The following is an 18,050-nucleotide window of genomic DNA, read 5'->3' as shown; positions in this document are numbered from 1 at the left end:
AGTTTTTCAAACAAGACAGCCATCTTTACTGGTTTAACCACAATATGTGCAGGGCTGTATTATATTAATGAAAATGCTTAAATGGTTGCTTTCAGGAAAATACAATTTTTTTTAATTAATCTGGCCAACTGCTCAGGCTGTTCCAATTAACAGCACTCTGCAAGCAAGTCAATTATAAAGTTTTCAATGTTTTTTTTTTTTATTTTGGAGAAAATTATTCAAAACTCTCTCTGCTATAATAATAATATAACAAACTGTGACCCAAAACTGAGGTGCATATCAAATTGTGAATTTTGTTGCTCTCTATGGAGCAATGGCTTTGGGAAGATACCATCCATGTAGTCAGCCAGAGGGTATCTCCTTTTAATGCAGAATCTCCCACCTGCTTTCTTTCTATAGTATAAAAACTGTGACTCAAGTGTCTCTGCTGGAGAGTTTTTGTCCAATTCATCTTCATGAAAATATAAAATCATACTCCATTACTATTTTTACTCAATAGAAAAATCTGCACTTTGATGTCAACACAATCGTCTGGAGGAAAATGCCTTCGCCTGTGCACGTCATAAATCTAATGTGAAGTATGCAAGTTATGTGTTAAATAGAAGTATGTGTGGATAGGTGTGTTGGGCTGCTGGAAAGTTGAGACTGATGGCAGTGGTAGTCAACCTAATTAATAGTTATAATACTGATGTGGTTGCACTGCTCTGCTCATATATTAGCAGGCAACACAGAAGAAGCTGTCCCTTTGGAGACGAATCAGCAGCTGTTCCTGTTAAGTTGTACTGGAAACCCAAAGTTCATGTGCATAAATTTCTCGTAAGACATTAGGGACCTGAGCTCTGACACATAGGTAGAACTCATGTACTGTTTTTTCTTGTGTTCACACAGTGAGCTGACAGCAGAAATTCCAGAACAGAGTTATACTTCACAACCTAAACTACATCCAAACTGTTTGGCCTTGGCAATACTCAGCCATGAGGGGAAACATCGTGAAGACTAGAGGGGGAACTCTGGTAGCTACAAAACAAACATCCATCTTAACCACAATATCTTTCATCCAGCAGATGGGACGATTATTAACAGTCGGTTTATTTAATTTGGGTTACTTTGGAGGAATGATTCAATCTTTCATACGGACAGTGTTCTGGAAACTCAAATGCTTGAAGATAACTTCTGAAACTTCACCGAGTTTCCACCAGATCTTTTGGTGTGGAAAAACTGAAAAGAGGAGTTGGATGTTATGATTTTTATGCTCACAAGAAGAGGATGGATTTCCAAATTAAACAGGTTTTTGATGAGCGGTTTTCCCACATTTCCGTTCCTCTGGTCACTGGTGGACATGGCTGCTGATCAACTATGTTGGTCCTGTAGTTCAGGACCAGGTAGCAAAGACCCTTACGAAAACTCACTCCCAACAAAGTCTTAAAGGTGCTACTTCTCAAAGACAACACTATTATTGGCATGTTTAGCAATACAAGAGTTCCGATGCCCATTTAGAGATTAATGATATATTAGGATCCACTAGAAAAGTCCTCACATAAGTCAGTGTTAAAAAAAGAAAGTCTCTTAAAGACTGTCCATCTGAAAGACACAGTCGGTTTTGATTATTCAATTTGTGGGTCAAACATGACAGATAAAGATGCAGGTGTTTATACTTTGTTTCAGGGTGTGTATATCAAGCCACTATGCAGGTATAACACACACTCAACTGGTGGCGATATAAAAGATATCTGGTATCTTAATTCAATTTTCATCTCTACATTACAAATTCAATCCAAACAATCTTGATTGTGACTATTAATATGATTGTCTGCAATTGGGAAAGTGTATTACCGGGGATTTTATAGATTTTATAGATCCATGCAGCTGCAAATGACTTAGTAAGAGTTCTGTTTATCCAAAAAAAGCAATAATCCAATAAAAAAACATCTAACCTTTTATCTCAGCACCCATTTTTTTCCCTGGCTTTTCAGAGTTTTTCTTATAAGTCGTATTCAAGGCTGTGCATATTAGAAAGCTTAATTTTGTGGGCTCAGCATTCGACACACGTATGAGGACAATGTCTTTCAGTGGATCTCGCTTGGCCGTCATCCTGCTGTTAGACTCAGTAAATTCCAACAATTTGACAAAATATGCAACACTATTTTAGTCAATAGGGTACACCCGAGAAATCCCAAAAGCCTTTCTTGGCCATCAGAGAGAGCTGTCAAACTCATCATTAAGCTCGATGATCCATTTCCATGACGGTGCTTTGACCTGAGCAATGGCACATCTGCAGGCAAGTTACACGGTAGCTGATAATGAGAAAGGAAAAGATTTGAATGTGAGGGATGGGAGCAGAATGAAGAGAAAACAAGAAATAGGCACAGGAGGAGAGGAATCCTGAGGAGAGCACAACAGAGAAGAAGAAAGAGCCTCTGGAGACAAAGGAGAGTAAAAAGAGTAAATGCAACGGGGAGAATATTCATCTGGATGTCACACAGAGGGAAGGGATGGTAAGATGTGATTAAAGAGAAAAATCAGCTCTTTCAGAAAACAAAAGATGCATCTATCTAGCTAAATAAAGTGGGCATGAATTTGGATAGATGGCTTTGACTGTAACATTATGTACTGTCAGATTATGCCAAATACTATAACAGAATTAAAACTCGGAAATGAGGAACTTCAGAACATAAACACATGGTTGTAATTCTTTTATTTCCAAGTAATTTAATGGCAGTTGGAAATATTTATGTTCAAAGAAAAACAATCAGTCCAAAACTTAATATGTGAATAATATAACTCACTAAAAGTTAAGGTGATTTCCGTGAGTCACAATCATCAACCAAGACAGCTTCTGTGTAATATCACTATCTGGGGAGGCTTTGACTTCTTAGATTTCCTTTCATCCCAGTTGATCCTCGTATTGCTTACGAAAACAGTCTCCCACAGGAAAGAATTCCCAGCAGCGCTCCTGATACATTTTCCACACATAGGATTCCTGGCAAAGTCAACACGATATGGTCATTTATCTTAAAGTCACATCAAATGTATACAATTCCTGACGATGAACTAAAATAACTGTCCGAACAGTCCAACGGAAATGCAACTGAATTTAATTTCCCTTTTTTTTTTCTGTCCAGCAACCCTGAGAAACATTTTACAAATTCCACCAAGCAGCTTCCCTTTGATCTGAGAAGAATAAACCACTGGAGGAAAATACACAATATATCTCAGAGCAAGTCCCAATACCCAATTCAATTTGGAAATATAACCCAAATGTTCAGAATGTTTCCGGCTGATAAAACATTTTTTCTATTTTCTTCCACTGATCAATTGTGCAGCATAATATTGAAGAAGCATTGTGTGGCAGAATTCAAATTATAAAGGGAGAAAAGAAAATGATTTATCATTCTTCGTCTGAAAACATTTAGAATTAAGCACGTTGTTATCTTTCCTGATGCACATCCCTTTCATGGATAAACAAACGACCTGCGAGACACGTTAGAAAGAAAAATACACCTCTCTAAACGGCAACAAAACTGATAATGTTTGCTGCACTGAAGCTCTCATCTTTACCCTGTGCAACAGGTAGTGTGCAAGGTGTGACAATAAGAAGATAAGGGGCATTATTCATTAAAGTACCAGCAAACTTGCATTCTGAGCCCCCATCTTTACTGTCAAACTTAAACAAAGCAGCTGTTTATGAGTGCAAAGAGAAGCTGTAATCATAAGGAGTCTGTCTGTCGTGTGTTTTATCATTAAAAGTGCATACCAAGAGTGATATGGCTTCTTAGAGTCAGTGCAAATGCAAATTTTGCCTCATTTGAAAAGGTTACACTGCAGCTTTGTCATCATCATGGAAAATGCTTGAATTAATAGGTCACTGAGACACGAGGGAAGTGCTGCGGATGCATATATTACCGGTGTGATCTTTCCACGACAGTTAAATTGTTTCGGAGCAATTAAAGTGCCCCCCTAATTCTTGCCTTGATTGGATCAAGCAGTATAACAGCAGAAATAATTATCATACCTGCCCCGTGTGTTCAGTTTCATCTTTGTTAATAAGATACATGAGAAAAAACCTGCAAGGACACAAGAAGTGAGAATAAAGCATCAGTTGTAAATCTCCCACTCACACTTGAAAATAACACAGAGTAGAAAACATTTGTGCAAAAAACATCTGATTGAATATTCACATTTTATACAAGCAAATATTAGATGACTGACCAGTAACCCTGAAATTTACTGATCATTCTGTTTACCAAAGAATGAATACTGATGATTGAGACTGGAGACCTTTGCCAAAAGAACTCAAAATGTTACATGAAGCATCTCCAAACATACTTAGTAATGAGCAGGGAAAAGTCAATCACTCAGAGAATGCAAATGCTTCTTGCAGGATTCAGAGTAATTAAGCACAGTGAGCTCCTGCCCATGACAATTATTTGAGAAGAAGAACATTTTTAAGAATTAACTTTTAATGGAAAAAGGAGATCCTTGACTGGGTATAATCTGAAGTTACAATACTGTAATTTGTAATCTTGAAACAATTGATTGCTCTAATTCTTGTCATAGTTCAAACATTTTCCAATTTTTGTAGGTATTTCATCTAATTTTGATGATTTGTCATCTTTTATTGAGTCTTCATTTTCCATGTGCCCTGTTTTGTGCACATGTATCAGTTTCCCCCATCACATCAGGTGAATTCTACCGGCTTGTTTCTATATCTACATGGAAGCAACAATTTAGCCACAAATGCAGATAAAGACGTACTGTTAATCAGCCAGGATGACAAATAATGAATAGAATGTATAACAATGCAGGTTTAACAGCAGGTTTTAACATTCTACACACATTTAGAGACAGTCACTCTACAATGCTTCATTAGGCTAGGACAATTGCAAAGCTGGCCACAGAAGTGTCAATCAACTCACAGATAGTTGGCCAAGTTGTGCTCCTGCAGAGTGTGAGTCTCGAAGCCATGAGGGATGGTATCAAAGTACTCACTTCCTATTCCACATATAAAACATTTGGTCTGCAGAGGGAAGATGTAGGAAGTCATTATTCATGAAATATATATATGAATGAAACAGAGTGCATAAATAAATCTAGCCTTTAGTTTCCAAGTCCAAAAATCACATTACTTCTTTTGATCTTTTTTACTTCTTTTTCCTACTATTCCCTTCAGTATAGACGTGTAAAATGTTTGTTTAGGGTTTAATGCAATATGTGTGTTAGGTCACTTGTATTTTGAGACAAACTACGGGAGGATGGAAGTCGCAGCTGAACCCCATTAATCACTGCTGAGTGCGGTAGAGCATAATGCTGTCGAAACCAGACACAAAGGTGTAAAATCTCTTATTTTTGAGACACAGTGACAAAGAGAAAATGTGAAAACGACATGAAAGCAAATGTGAAATACTTGTGCCATGAAGGCCCTGACCAAACTGCACCATATGCTTAACATGATGCAGTGCTACTCATCAACATTTCAAAGCCCCTGCTTGTTTCTGTTTTGTTTAGCTCCCTCAGCAGTCTGTGAAACACTTTGGTTTTGCTTGAATTCCTTTTGAATCTGTTTTGCAGTCCACTGAACCATGGCTCAGTACTATTTCTCATTCGTTATCGTTTTCTCCGAGAAAGTAAAATGGCAGATGCTGACGGTTAAGAGTCGGCCAAATGTCAGTGACCATTACTGTTATGCATTCGGTGGCATAATGCGACTCGTCCTTGTAAGAGTAGAGCTAACCACTGGTTTGTCAGACCATCCCTACTGCACCGTTTCCTTTGATTACATGCCTGCCTCTCCTGCACCTTTTTTCCCCATTTGAATGTTACAAACTGCACCCGCTACTGAGTGTCAGCTTTTCTCTCTCTTTCCACTTGTCTTTTTTTCTTTTGCACAGTCTGATTCAGGAGGGTTTTATTTACTGAGGCTGCCTGGTCCTCCTGCTCCATCATAACAAACCTTACATATAAGTCTGGTTTAATGGCTGCAGGCGATGCAATTTTTAAGATCACTATTAGGAAGACAGGCATCTTTCTATATATTCGACTGCATCTACATTGTAAGTGCTTAACTCCAGCATTCAAACTAGAGTGAAACAAAATGTGAGATACTTAAATATACCAGCAATTAAACAGATGACAGAAAAGGATTATTAAAAAAATATATAATTTTCTTTGCATACCAATTACACTTATGCCACGTTTAAAAACACCAAGGATGTTGTTTAGAACTCTGTATAATGATTAGCAGCTAATTAACGTGAGAACGAGATTATGGTAATGTTTCATTTAGACTAATTGTGTGTAGACTTACTGTAACACAAGCTCTTAAAACAACTCTATTTACTTAATACTTTGCACGCAGGCAGCTCAAACTTATCAGGGACTCAAATTAAGTGAACATGCTTTTAAATCTAATGGTTACGTTAGAATAAAGAAACAATGGACACTGTCTTTTGTAGTAGTCTTTTGGAGTTTGACACATTAGAGAGTTGTGTAGTTGCAGGATGTTTATCCTTCAATTGTAATGAATATTGTTCAACTTTGACAGCAAGCTAAGGTTACAAAAATTGTTTGGTTTTAAATTAATTCGGTTTTGCTTGAGAGAATATTTGTGTGAAAGTAAATGTCAAAATCTCACCTCCATATCTTCCTTCACTTGTTCTTGCTGGTCTCGAAGTTCTCCAAAGGAATCAATGATCAAGCCTGGAAAAAGTCCAAATTGTGTGTTTGTTCATTATGTGTATGGCTGTACTTGCATGTAAATGACAGCTCTCAGTAAAACTGACAAAAAAATAAATAAATCTGTGCCTGTTTTCCAAACCCATATGAAAAATGCATGAAACAGTGTGAGCAAAACATATTTATGCCTGTTGCTTGTTCTGGTAAAAACACGCAGCATGTGTGTTGAGGCGTGCATTTCTTCAAGCTCAACTGTCTACGCAAAACAAATTCAGTGTGGGACTCACCCTGGATGATGGCCAAGAGGATGACAATGACGAAGAAGAAAAACGTAATGTCAAAGACAATTCGTTCCACCTCAAATTCATCTCCCGCAGGATCCTCGATCTCGTCACCGATGCCACCGCCTGCACGCACTCCCACATACATGTGAAACATGTAACACTAAGGGAAAAAAAGGTGCAAGGTAAGTGTTTGAGGTAAGGAAGTTATAGTGTAGTGGTGGAGTACAGTGTGTGGTGTAAGTCTGAGCTGGAGAGGACAGCAGGGGTAGATGAGATGAACTTTTATGCCGCCTGATTTTTGAGGAATATTTGAGGTACAAGCAGTATTTTTACACAATCTCATATTTTTCTTTTTTCTTTTCCAATCAATATTCTTCACCTCACACAGTGGTTACTTGCAAGGAATTAAGCAGTGTGTTTTTAAGTACCATGTTGATATTTTCCGCAATGGGATTCAACAAAGAAGAAAACAACATTTCCATTCAAAATATAAAAAGTCTTCTTTTTGGATTCATATTTGTTTTGTCCACTGTCTAAAAAATGTTCCCAATGATAGGGAAAGGACTTAAAATCATTCTAAATTAAGTGTAAGCAACAGTCAAGTATAAACAGAAATACAATGACTGTGACTGAGGATTCAATGTAATGTCCTCTGCCTCTAATGAATGTCACTATTTTTTTAAAGCTATCGCTGTCCACCCGCTTGCATATTTGATTGACAGTGAAATCCACATTGGAAAGGAGCAGGCAGATGGGTGTTAGCATTGTGAATAGGCAAACAAAGAGCTATTCAGAGGATTCACCAGCTGTCTTTTATCCATGTGTCCATCATCCTATGAAAAAGTATAGGCAGGACAGAAAGGCTGTTTTCACTTTAGAATTGGGATCACCATCAGAATCCTCCTTTACCTTACTTAATCTGGAGTCAGAAGATGAGGTCAGTGGCAGTGTTTGTGTTGGAAAGATAAACACAGAGAGATCATGAGGGTAGATGAGGGTAGAAGATAGATGTGTTGAAGTGTGTCAGTATCCACATTTAACTCACAGTGAGCATGTCATTGCACTTCATATCTTGGGTGTCCTTGTCATCGTCCTTATTGTAAAATTTCCTGAAGAAATTGAAGGCTACAACAGTGTAGAGATACACCACAACCGCCAACAGACCCACAGTCAGGACCAACTGATGAACACACAATTAGGAAAAAAAAGACAGACACAGATGAGCTTGACATAACACTGCAGCTTGGAAGAGAACATCAAGTGCATTGTAACTCCACCTATGAGCACACATTGAGCCAACTGGTACAGAATTAAGACTGAAACACACTTGCAAACACACGCACACACCTGTTTCCCATTGTGTGTGACAGAAGAAAGGATGGTACGAAGCGTCTTAAAGCCCATAGCAATATCCAGAAGGTGCGCAGCAAAGAAGAAGTTGTTATAGTGACCCAGAACCGACATGAGCATATACCAGGCCAAGTACAAGAAGGACTGAGAACACACACACACGAGCACAAACAGACACAACACAGCCAATATTAGATTAGGAAAACAAATGGAGACAAATGTGTACTTTAGATAAGGTGAAATAACAGGATATTGCCAACATCACCTCTGCAGGATGTGCATTTGTATCAAACAAAATCTTTGCACAGAAGACAGGTGGATTCAGTCATAAAATGATGGATATGTTTTATACACAATACTTGGTCTAATTACTTTATTAGTTCACATAAATCACAGGACGTGGCACCTTTACATCTGCATTGACAGAACAATGTGGCAAAAACAATCCAAGGAAAAAGCATAAATAATTTGACACAACCAAACTTACATTGTCAGTAAACACAACTCCTAGTTTCCAGATCTGGTACTGTACGTCAATGGAGTTATATCTGAAAGAGACAGCATTACCAAAACGACACATGATGGTAAGAACCTGGAAAATAAGCTGAAAATGATTATGCCTAAAATCATACCCTTGAGCTACAGTGTCTGTTATGTGGCTTCTTCTCAGAATGTCCTGTTCTTCTTCAAGAACAAGATAATGTTCTAATACCTTCTTTTGTCTGGCCACCCATTAGGTAACACGCACACACACACACACACACTGTACGCACATCCTCACAAATGCATCAACCAAATCAGTGAACTATAAACCCAAGCCAACACAGCAGCCTGAGGTGTTTATGTACATTGGAAATGGCCATTATGGAGTTCCATTCACCCCCACAGGAAAATGCAAAACAGAAGAGGTAGCGTTGATCTTGTCATATGGATGTTGTTTTTAAATAAATATCAGTTTGTCTAACACATTAGTAGCTACCCTCCACTGCAAACACAACTGTAAGCTAGCTGCTTAACTGTTTACTTCAATTAATTGTTTTTTACCTTTATAAAAAAAAAACAAGCATTTTTTACATGGAAAGCTAAGGACTAACTTCTGACTGTTTGAAGATCAAGTCCTTTCACATGTCATGATCACAACTTTGCCTGGGACAACATACTACAGACTACGACTATAAAAAAAAAAAAAGACGTGAGCATTTTTAATACTTTCTCTACTCACAGAGCACTCCAGCCACTGTCCTTTTTGAGCCTTTGGTCTTCTCTCTCAGAGCTGAAGTCTAAGGCAGCTTTGTCCAGACCTAAGAGTTCACTGATCTTCTCACAGCCATATAAGTTAGCATACTTATCCATCACCTGACAGAGCAAGAAATCAGGTTTAAACAATAGCTTCTTTAGTGTGACAAGAGATGGCAGAGGGTAAGTGGCTGCACTCTGCACAGCCTGTGCCATAATGAGACGGTGGTTTACTTCAGAAGATGGAATGATGGCGCTGCCCATAGAGTAATGACTACTTAAAAGAAAAGACTTTCTGATGTCCCGACTGGAGATACATGATCACAGTGGTTGCACACCATGTTGCAATTTTCACTGGGAGTAATTTCTGAAGTTTATCCTGTTCTCACAGCATTGATCCAGGCTTTTCTTTTACCCTTCATCATAAATTTGTTTGCACAGCACATCTTGGCACAAATTGTTTCTTTAATCTAATTATCTCATAGGACGGAGATTCCTTACTGAGCTGTCGTGGCTCTATGAAAGTTAATGTCACTTGATTAACTGAGTAAAATGAGAGCCAACCAAAGTCTAGCTTTATTACAGAGCCCACTTTGTATTACAAACAAAATTAATTTAAAATGCTGTTAGTCAATGCTGTTAGTCAACTTTTATGCTTAAAATGTGGATAACCAGAAAGGCACGAAAACATGATACAGTACCATCTAATTTACTGCAGCCTCTTCCCGTGATGCAATGCAAGTTTTTAAATGCAAGGTGTGGGGGATAGACGTACTTTATATGGACTAAGAGTCCAACCTTGTGGCAAAATGCCAAAGCCAAAGTGGAAGCTCCCTCAGATGTCAATCCAATTAGATTCAAAGTCAAAGCATTTCGTTCAGAGTACATTATGGGCCAATTCATTACTTTCACTCCTTTTAATGCAGGTCTTTGTAAAGCAACAAAGTACAGTATTCTACTTAAGACAGATTATGTCTTCCAGGAATAGTTGTGAGCTATCAAAATCAGTTATGGCAGTTGTTCCCCCACAGGAGCCCCACTCTGCTTAACTGCTTTATTACTGCCAACAAATACCAAAACATCCAGCTGACTAAAAGACACAACACTGTGTCTTTGCATAAGCTTTGATACAGACCAAGATTTTCATGTCTAGTTATAGGTCGGTCCTGGATATATTATTGAAATAATATACTTTAAAACTGCATAAATGCTTAGCTCAGTAGCACATCACACTTTCAGGTTTACAGGATTATCTTCCACTGTGCAAGAAAACATGATCACTGATTGTTTCCATATTGCATAGACCAGGATTGTCTTAGCTACACTGTACAAACAGCCTGCAGGCCAGGTTTTAAAAACATAATCAAAAATCTAAGCCAACCTATACATGTTTAATACAAGAACTACACACCTTAAGGTGGAAAGTTAACTTCCAACTATGACCTTTGAGTATCTATTTGTCTTTGTGCAGCTTGTAAAGTTGGACACTATACATACTACTGAATTAACAATTAAGTTGCATCGATAGAGTAATAACTGATTCTATTCAGTAATCCACTCGGAATGAGGGTGACTAGTGGACTGGGGACTTTAGAATTGAAAAAAACATTTATTATAAAACGTGGTATTTTAGGTTTGAATTAACACACCGACAAGCTGTATTTTCTAAAAAGGTATTATAGTATAGTAGGAAAATGTCAAAGTCAACTAAAATGGACAAAGCACTGAAAAGAACTTTTAACACAAAAGACAATCTAAAGGTGGAGATTTAGGTTTCTGAAGACAATAAAATCATACTGGTACTTGACAGGGGAATAATTACACCTGCCATTAACATACCTATCAAACTGGAATTAGTTAGTTAATGCACTGTGCACTGTACCTCAAATATGCATAATTACATAAATGTTAAAGCACTTTAAGCAATGCTGTAGTCAACGGGATACCTTACCTTCCTCTTCACAAATTTATCCCAGTAATTGCTCGGAAATGATCTGAAAAGATAAAGAAATGGTATTTCAAGCATTTATATGGAAAACATATTCTGTACAGCACCTTGGTTCTTGTGGTAATGTAAAAAATGTTTTTTAAATAAAGCTGGATTGGATTGGATGCAAGTAGTAATGATTCAACCTGTCAAATGACTTAAAAAGCAGGTTTCTCAAATTTTAAGTAAAGAAAATATAACTTTACTTGATATTAATATGACCTTAACTATAAAGTATATATACTATAAAGTATGTATAAATACACATACGGTGTATTTATAACCAGTCGGTCCCACTGCCCTTTGATGTCTTCCTCCGGAGGCTGCTCTGTCACATACAGACCATCAAACTCCAACCTTCGAGCCACGTCTTTCTCGCGTTTGAAGATCACCAGGGGTACCTTTCAGTCAAATAGACCAAAGTAGTCACTTGTAAGTTCTTAAGTAAACTTAAGAGGAAGGTAGTCAAACCTTGTCTTGATAATGATGAACTACTCTGCATTTATTCTAGAGTTTTAAAATGTGATCAACGTACAAGTGTTGGAAAAAAATACCAAGTAAAGGCAAAAGAAAGTTCATTACAGACGTGTTTCACCGAACTAGTATACCTTGAGGCAGTAATAACCAATAATACAGCAGAAGGAGATTATTGTGTGTGCAATTGCAAGAAGCCGAAGAGAAGGCTCCATATAACCACTGCTCTCTTCCAGCACAAAATAAACTCTGCCCCCGCTGTCGTCTTCAGGAGCAGAGTCCATCTCCTCCCAGTGAACAGATGTGTTCACTCCTCCGTTCTCTTTGGGTGCAGGCAAGGATGCTACCTGAGAACAGTGATAGAATGCAATGAATAATAACTTCAGCATCACAGACTGCAGATAGGAATACCAATTATACATTCATTGCAAAAATATAATTTTATTCAACAAATGAACCTTGTATCTCTGATATAATGGTAGGCTTTGACTTTTTAATCAGTTAATATCAGCAGGTTAATTATAGTTAATTAAAGGCTCACAACATCACTGTATTATATATACATATATATATATATATATATATATATGTGTGTGTGTGTGCGTGTGTAAATATTGCGCACTTATAGTTGTGTAAGAAACACTAAGAAGTCCTGCAGTTTACTTACACATGGTTAGAACAACGTTAGGAGAAAATGTAACTCGAGGATCAAAAGCAGAAGAACATATTATGTGAAAAATAACCCTTGTAATTAGCATCTTATTTAATTACAGCTTAGTTTGGTCAGAATGCTGCTGAAAACTTTCAAAGATGATATATAAATATATATATATATATATATTTGTCACTTGATGTTTGATTTTGTAGATAAAACCATTTCTTAAATAAAAAATGTCTGTGTTTGAATTCCGTAAAAAGGTAAAACACTTTTCTCTGAACTTCAACATCTCAGTAAGAGGTAGCATCTCAGAGGCATGCTCTCACCTTGTAGAAGAGAAGAATGAAGTTGATTGCAAAGGTGACAAACAGAGCCAGTAAGCGCATGTTATAAAAGTTTCTTGCAAAGTAGTTCTGGAAAAAAAGGGAAAAAACATTCATGTGTCTTCTGCCTTTACACTTTTGTGCTTTCGCAGGGAACCTGAGGTGTAAATAAGTATGAATCCTTATCGGTGTTGTTCATGTACATGCATAAACATTACCAGCAGGCTCTTGTTACGCCAGCTCATCATCTCCCAGACAGCAGAATGTTGGCTTGGTGGTTCTTTTGACTTATTAGAGGATCTCCTAGTTCTCCATTTTGCCTCCTCTGTCACATTCCCAGTTTTCTTCTCAGATTTCTTCCTTCTGCAAACAGTCCAAACACAAACAGACGAGAGGTCAAAGAGCTTTATTTTAACAAGGGAATATTCAGGATGGTGAAATTTTATGTGAAAGTTTATGTGAAAGTTAATGTGCCATCGGGTTTCTTTTTATATATATATATATGTATATACACATTATACTATTACTTGCACACTATTTCCACTGCTAATTCACACTTAACTGACTTAGAATTTAAAAAAACTCACACTGTGCTCTCGAACTCCGGCGTTTTCTCATCTTCAGCCGTGTCCTTGGTGCCCAGATTCTCCTTAAGCTGCTGTCAGGAAAATTCATGAACAACAATTAGGTTAAACTCAAAAGCACACAAACAAAAACTCTTGTGAGCACAGCGAGCATAAAAGATGAAAATACCAATAAAAATAAATCATACCGTACTCTGATGCTTCTCACAAATATCAGTGGTGACAATTGCTCTGGGGGCTGTGTTGAATAGGTCACTCAGACTGGCAGTGAGGTCTTGCGTTACAAGTCGGTACTGACCTCCCTCTTTCTTCAGTTTGAAACCAAATATATCTGAGAGTACGTCCACCTCTTTGGGGGAGGTCACGGTTGCCATCTGCCCAATTTCCCGCAACTCTGTCTGAGATGAGAAAGTGGCAGAGTACTTCCTCAGTCGATCCACACCACTTGGCACCTCCATGACCTCATCAAGAGTTGGTTCAAGGATACCACCAAGCAAGTCCGACATCCTCATCCTTTTAGCTCCCTCTATGAGCCCACCACTAACAAAAGCTATGTACAGCACATACATGATGCTGTGAGTGATGGCACAAATGCACCGGACCTGGGCCATGCAAATCCATCTGAGGAACAGAACAACTGACATGAGGATATCCTTTAAGGTCATTTTCATCAGTGCCCTCAGATTTTTTACAGAAAGCAGAGATGTAAGCAATAACCACCAGTGAAACATTAAAAACATTCCTTTGTGATCCAAGCCTTCATCTTCTTCATCTTTACTCTTTTGCTCTTCTTTTCCAGCAGCCTTCTCTCCAGTGTTTGAACCAGATATCTGAGCAGCAAGCTGCATCTCAAAGATGGTGTCCTCACAGAAGTTGACAAACATTTCCATTTTCTCCTTCTCTCCACCCTCATTCACCACATCAAAAATGAACTGCCTCTTAGACTCTTTAACCTGTGGTTTCTCCCACTGTGTACGACTATATTCACTGATCTCAAAGTAGACGCGTTCAAAGCGTTTCCCACTGCCAAGGATTTCAATCCGTCCAAGATAAGGCTGGAAGTAAGTCAAGATACACTCTGCGAGCTCCAAGAAAGTCTTCAGCCTAGAATCTTTGGGCATGTGTTCGGACAAATTGGTGAGAAGCACAGTGATGCTGAAACCAATGTCTTTTGCTGGCTCATGAAAGCGATCTACAAAGGCCTCATAATCCACAATTTCACCATCATTTGTCTCCATGCAGCAGAGCAGGAAGTGAATCTCAGCTTGGGAGAAACGCTTGCAGTTTTCCATGGCTTTCTGGAAGTCTTTCCTGGATATGCTGCCCTTACAATCGGGATCATACTCCCTGAAGGCATCTGAGGAGGTGAGGGCTTTAAGTTTGAGAAACATGTCAAAAAACTTTAGAATCATCTCCACATTTCCTGACGATTCCACCAACATATCCACCATCTGCTTTCCGATAGTTCCACTGATGACATTACCTGCAAGGAGGAGACAACTTGTAACTGATAAACAGTCAACGACTATAATGAGTACATAGATGACTGCCGCAGTCATCTGCTATGGAAAGTGAAGCCAGTATTGAAAGGCCAAGTACCAAATCTCTGATGCCTCTTTGTTGGAGGAAGGAATGTTTTGGAGCCAACAACTGACTAAACAACTAAAAGAATACATTTTCACACATGTCTTCACAGTGTCTTTCATTCTGATCAGTGTGCTGGAAGTCCTTTTGACCATAGTTCCCTAATCAGCTCGGAATGTGCCCTCACAGATGGGTGTTTGTGGTGTCACTGACTTAGCTTTCAAGCCTGGTTTGGGTCATGACTTTTATTTAGTCATCATTTGTTGGTGTAGCAGCTGAAACATATTCCCCAGACAATGCTGCTGTGTTAGATCGTTTTTTTTTTTTTATCAGCTTTCATTTCATTGTGTTTGTGACTGATTTGTTTAATTGGACTAAACAATTTCTGAAAAGATTATTTATTTCAAGGTATTTTGTTTCCTAATATCAATTTAGTGTGTAGGTTACTTTAGCTTTTAATTAGACAGTGTATTATGCACCCTGAATGTTGGTGTGTTTAGAGTAAAGAGTAAATTAGCATTGACATTGCTGTTAATTACAGAAGGCAATAACAACCAAGCCGCCACCAAAGTTTATTAATAACTAGGGTCTCCTCCCTCTCTTACAAATGTACACACGTATGGTACCACAAACCCACAATGCTTATATCGTTGTAGATAATTCTTTTAACATCGTAAAGGGAAAAAAACAGCAGCGGTTTACCTTCTAACATAGAAAGCAGAAAGACAACCATATCCTTCTGTAAATCCATCAACTCTTTCAGTAGTTCAATTTGCCTTGAGTCCTGCATAAGAGAAAATTTCTTGAGTTACATTTAAAAATGTAACGTTTTACTTCATATATTGGACATGTATCGTCAAAATACCGAGAGCTGCTGGAGTAGAAACCCTATAGCACCCAGAGCATCATCAACTTTAGGCTTGGTGTGTTAAAGGGAGAAATAGCTTGTACCTGAGAGAGCTTCATCTGCAGGTGTGCAAAGACATGGAGGAATCCCACCACAGCATCCCAAAGACGGCTGTGAGCCAGACTCTGTTGATTCCCAGTACATGGACCCTGATTGAAAATATAATGATGTAAGTAACTAGCCGATATACTGCAGAACTCAGGTTGCAGAAAAACAGATTAGTGACTCCTGTAAGGGACTTTAGATGCTTAAAGTTTGGACCCTTCACAGTTTTACCCAACAAATCGTTCAATCAGGGAGGCATCTTATAAGCCTTAAACTTTTCAACAGTGTTACATATATATGGTAGCTATTGTGCTTAATAGCATAAATAATTATACAGGAAAACCACTTTACGATGATCATATGTGATGGAGACTGACCTGTATGTACTCAGTGAGTGTGTTGAAGACCTGTTTGGCTACTTCGATGGCCTTTGAGAAGCTACGTTGTCCTTGTGCATCAATCACATCCTTCCCTGAGTAGTACCAATAGAAGTCACTGATAGACTCCTGTAGGCACACAAAAATGTTTGTGGTTCATGAGCATTAATATAAACTATAATAATATAAGAGATATATAATTAATATAAATCTAACTTAGATATATAATTATTAATTAAGTAGTAAATCTAATAGTGAATATAAAAAATGTAATGTAACTAATGTAGGATTAGATCATCTTTGATCTGAAAACATATTCATATGGATGCAAATAAAGAGTGACAGGGTACAACAACTAAACTTGGTCCTAAAATATTGGGCCGATTGCACAGTAATTTGATTTTCTTATTCAGACCAGCCTGACAAAGGAAAACCCATCACAAGAGGCTTACCTGTACCCTCAGTAAATAGTCCACAGTGGATATAATGATGTTGACAGTGGTGTTGTTCCCAGTTTGTGTTCTTAAATAGTTCTGGAAATCTAAAATATAAACCAAATTAATATAATGATCAGAACTACATAATTCATAATAATATTAATGCCCTATATGGACAATATAGCTGGACAAAGGACTTCAACCTGAGTTAAGACAAAACATTTCCTAACGTGTTACTTGATATAAGAAAGGGCAATTAACCTGCATTATGTCCTTCACAGAGAAGTTGCAGGAAACGGAATAGGTCACAAGTTAAGTCTTTGTCAGGCATCACCTTCTCTCCTAGTAAAAGACAGGCAGATAAAATAAAAATGGTGAAATTAGGGAAATACAACCTGAGAGGTTGACAGAATGAATGAAAGAGAAACAGCTGCTGATGATGTTGAAGATGAAGGAAAAATAATCTTTTACACTTTGAACTGAAACTATGTTCATGGCCAGGGATTTTTCAGCTTGCTCTTCTACTGTGACATGGATTACCAGTAATGGATTTTTTTTTTTTTTAATTTCCATTTGAATACAGTACCTGAGCTCTCTTCCGTGGCCATGCCTAATCCCTCTGCTTTGTTCTGCCTCTCAAATGCATTCAGATCCAAAACGCTGGATGGCAGAAGTCATGCATGCACACACACACACACACACACACACAAAAGGATAAGTAAAGTCTTTCTACTTTTACCATTTTTATCAAACTATTATAGTTCACCACCCTTTGTGACATCTGCCAGGACTTTTTTTTCTGCTGTCATTCACCTGCAAGACCGCATGAGTCCAGCCATGCTCTGAAAAAAGTCAACGTCTCGCTTCTCTTTAAGATAATGTAGCATTTTCTGTCGGAAAAAGAAGAGACATCAAAGACAAGGTCTGAGAAATGGTGGAACATTTCATATTCCAGTCATGAAAGAGTCAGCATGGCTTCAGTAATTGCAGTTTTAATATGTCGGGCTATTAGTCAGTTCATTCGGACAGCTAGCTGATCCACTGCTAGTAATTACTTTAAGATTATCATTTTATTACTGCAACTTTTGCTGCAGTAATAAAAGTCTAGGTCTAGGTTAAAAGTTCCTGAGAT

General features: G+C 38.0%; 1 protein-coding gene across 1 annotated transcript in view; it reads right to left on the bottom strand.

The window, feature by feature from the left end:
* Positions 1-2,689: 2,689 nt before the first annotated feature.
* Positions 2,690-18,050, bottom strand: part of ryr2b (ryanodine receptor 2b (cardiac)) — a 58,624-nt gene continuing 43,263 nt past the window's right edge. Inside the window, exons 82-104 of the mRNA XM_072390794.1 lie at positions 17,732-17,808; positions 17,505-17,578; positions 17,180-17,260; positions 16,934-17,022; positions 16,482-16,610; positions 16,104-16,208; positions 15,855-15,936; positions 13,757-15,051; positions 13,574-13,642; positions 13,203-13,340; positions 12,988-13,074; positions 12,138-12,350; positions 11,800-11,930; positions 11,494-11,536; positions 9,529-9,662; positions 8,794-8,854; positions 8,304-8,450; positions 8,002-8,136; positions 6,960-7,116; positions 6,632-6,696; positions 4,917-5,017; positions 4,013-4,064; positions 2,690-2,980 (exon numbers count right to left, since the gene is read on the bottom strand). Coding sequence (XP_072246895.1) covers positions 2,885-2,980; positions 4,013-4,064; positions 4,917-5,017; positions 6,632-6,696; positions 6,960-7,116; positions 8,002-8,136; positions 8,304-8,450; positions 8,794-8,854; positions 9,529-9,662; positions 11,494-11,536; positions 11,800-11,930; positions 12,138-12,350; positions 12,988-13,074; positions 13,203-13,340; positions 13,574-13,642; positions 13,757-15,051; positions 15,855-15,936; positions 16,104-16,208; positions 16,482-16,610; positions 16,934-17,022; positions 17,180-17,260; positions 17,505-17,578; positions 17,732-17,808 — 3,561 coding nt within the window. The 3' untranslated portion in view covers positions 2,690-2,884. The remainder of the gene's footprint in view (positions 2,981-4,012; positions 4,065-4,916; positions 5,018-6,631; positions 6,697-6,959; positions 7,117-8,001; positions 8,137-8,303; positions 8,451-8,793; positions 8,855-9,528; positions 9,663-11,493; positions 11,537-11,799; positions 11,931-12,137; positions 12,351-12,987; positions 13,075-13,202; positions 13,341-13,573; positions 13,643-13,756; positions 15,052-15,854; positions 15,937-16,103; positions 16,209-16,481; positions 16,611-16,933; positions 17,023-17,179; positions 17,261-17,504; positions 17,579-17,731; positions 17,809-18,050) is intronic.

Source organism: Leuresthes tenuis, unplaced genomic scaffold (genome assembly GCF_036924035.1).
Source record: "Leuresthes tenuis unplaced genomic scaffold, fLeuTen1.0.hap1 SCAF_8, whole genome shotgun sequence".
NCBI classification, from domain to species: Eukaryota; Metazoa; Chordata; class Actinopteri; order Atheriniformes; family Atherinopsidae; genus Leuresthes; species Leuresthes tenuis.
This window is presented reverse-complemented; position numbering and strand designations above follow the sequence as displayed.